Source organism: Carlito syrichta, unplaced genomic scaffold (assembly GCF_000164805.1).
Source record: "Carlito syrichta isolate Samal-C Ts95f unplaced genomic scaffold, Tarsius_syrichta-2.0.1 Scaffold316424, whole genome shotgun sequence".
In the NCBI taxonomy this organism is placed as follows: Eukaryota; Metazoa; Chordata; class Mammalia; order Primates; family Tarsiidae; genus Carlito; species Carlito syrichta.
This window is the reverse complement of record NW_007260520.1, coordinates 108,733-111,301: the sequence shown is the minus strand read 5'-3', so window position 1 is coordinate 111,301 and position 2,569 is coordinate 108,733. Positions and strand designations below refer to the sequence as shown.

Below are 2,569 nucleotides of genomic sequence, written 5' to 3'. Positions count from 1 at the left end.
CGCGGTGGGGCGGGAAATAGGGACTGCCTGGGGGAGTGGGATGCGGAGGGCCGTTGCTAAGTGATCCACACCGCTAGGTTGGTGGGTTTCTGGGTTGCAAGTGTTGACCGTTTACTACGTCCGCTCCCCAAATTACCGATGATCGCTAAGGCCCCTCGTAGCTAAGAGCATAAGTTGTCGCGGTCCCGATTGCTAAGGGTACCTGGTTGTTAGGGGCAACTGTAGGATGCTAGGGGAACCTAGGTGTCCCCTCCTATTTCTTCCCCCGTGCCTCTCCAAAACCTACCACCTCCACTCCGCTCCTAAACCTGCCTCCCAACCGAGGTATCTCTCCTTATCTTCTCTCCCTCTCTAAACTTCTTCCTGCCTTGTAAACCTAACCCGCCACACACACGCTCACTATGTCCTTCCTAACTCCTCCTAAGTCTTCCTCCACGCCCTGTGTCTCTAATTTTCTCCCACTCCTCCTATGCCTTCTCCTCCCCAGCCTCTCTGCCCCTGATAACCACCTCTCCCGGCAGCACTTTCCGCTCTAATCCGATCTGTCTTTCCCATCCCCCCAACTACTTATTTTTACTACCAGCCCGGCCCCTGTGTAACTAGGTTAGTGGGTCTTCTTGCCCCCTCCCACTACCATTCTGAACCCCTTCATTCCCCCTTAACCATTCTCCCCACTGTAACCACGTCTGCTCCCCCAGCCTCTGACCCTCTGGAGACCCAGGCAGGGAAGGTGCAGGAAGCTCAGGTGAGATGGGGGGAAGGGTGGAGGGAAGGAGAGAGATGGACTTGTTTCCATGTCCGGCACTGGGGGGAGGTGGCAGAGGGGCCCTTGGCTCGTTGCCCCAGTCTCTTGCCCCACCTGGTGCAGTCTCCTGAGAAAGGTGGATTCTGGGGACTGTCAGAGAAGAGCGTGCAGCCTCAAGCCCAGGCCTGCCCCTGCCTCATCCTTTTGGAACCAAATTTGTGCTTGACCTGGAAGAGACAGGTCTCCCATTTGGTCTCTGAACTGACAGATCTCATGGACATTCTCCCATCACTTGTCCATGAGAAGTAATTCAAGGTCCTGGGGGAACCCAGAGTAAACTTTGTGGGTTATAGAATATTCCATCTGGCCCTTCCCTGGAGGAATCCACAGGTTGGTCTGGCAGTCAGACCGAGATATAGACAGAGCGTAATAAGTGAAGAGTGACTTAGAATTTTCTTGGACAAGGTGAGAAATGGTGTTCTACACAGAGGATACAGCTGGTACCAAGACCTGTGGGCATGAAAGAGTATGATGTGTTCAGTAGTTGGACGACTGGGGGTGTCAGCTAGTTATAGTCATGGTTAGCGTTTATGGGCTGCTCCAGCCAGGCACTTCTGCTTCATGCTGTATGTGTGCCATCTCATTTAATCTTCCCAATATTCTTGTGAAGGGAAGGCCTGTCATGGCCATTTTGCAGATGAAGAGTTTGAGGCAGAGTTGTTGTTGTGGTTGAGTCAGGGTCTCACTCTGCCACCCAGGCTGGAGTGCAGTGGTACAATCACGGCTCACCTCAGCCTCAACCTCCTGGGCTCAGGTGATCCTTCTGCCTCAGCATCCCGTGTAGCTCGGCCAACAGGTGTGCACCACAGTGTTCAGCTAATTTTTTTAACTTTTTAATTTGATATTGATATTTTTTAGAGACAAGGTTTCACTATGTTGCCCAAGCTGGTCTAGAACTCCTCAGCTTCCCAAAGTGCTGGGCTTAGAGGCGAGAGCCACGGCGCTGGGCAAAGCAGAGTTGTTAAGTAAGTTGCCCTTGTCCCTCAGCTAGAGGAGCAAGAAAGGGTTTGAGACCCACAGCGCTGGGCACACTGCCTTCTAGACAAGCGGGGAGAGGTAGACACCAACACCTCCAGTGCGCCCTCGAGACCTTCCACAGAGCTTCACTGTGTGCAGCGTGAAGGAACGCCAGCCACCCACACCCTCGAGATCACGCCTCAGATGTGGGGCAGTGCAGAACTGGAATGAAAATGCCTCACAAATGTACAGCGGGGTGATGCCGAGGGCATAAGGGCCTCCTGTTAGGCCGTGATGCTCCACTCGCCCGGCTCCCAAAGCACAGCCACTGTCAGAAAAAGGTTGCACTAAACAGGGATCCTCAGTCCCCAGGAGAGGCGTGCGAGGGTGTAAATTGCAGCATTGTCCAAGATGGGCAAAACTGGAAACCGTCCAAACGGCTGTCAGTGGATGGGTTAAATGAACTATGGTTCATCTGTACAATGCGATACTATGTAGCTGCTTTAAAAAATGAGGTGGGTCTATGGTAGATTGTTCTGTGGAAAATGCAAGGGGCAGCATCATACTATATGGAATGACCGATTTCTGTTACAATAATGAGTTTTTAGATGCAGAGAAAAAAGTTGGAGTAATTACCATTGAGCCATTCATAGTGGTTATCTTGGTCTAGGTGGGACGGGGTAATTCAAGGCAAGTGCCTCAAGTGAAACATTGTTTAATGGCCAAGGTTTTTGCAGAGCTTGTGGAATGTTTTTTTTTTTTTTTGAGTTGGAATCTCACTCTGTCACCCAGACTGGAGTGCAGTGG

At 51.7% G+C, this 2,569-nt stretch overlaps 1 protein-coding gene across 4 annotated transcripts in view; it reads left to right on the top strand.

Annotated features, from left to right (window-relative positions):
• The window catches only part of SIRT2 (sirtuin 2), a 21,518-nt gene that overhangs the window by 437 nt on the left and 18,512 nt on the right, over window positions 1-2,569 (top strand). Inside the window, exon 2 of one of the 4 annotated variants that reach the window (XM_021707188.1) lies at window positions 699-745. The exons of the other annotated variants lie outside the window; for them this stretch is intronic. Within the exon in view, the coding sequence (XP_021562863.1) occupies window positions 699-745 (47 nt within the window). The remainder of the gene's footprint in view (window positions 1-698; window positions 746-2,569) is intronic. 4 annotated transcript variants of the gene reach the window in all.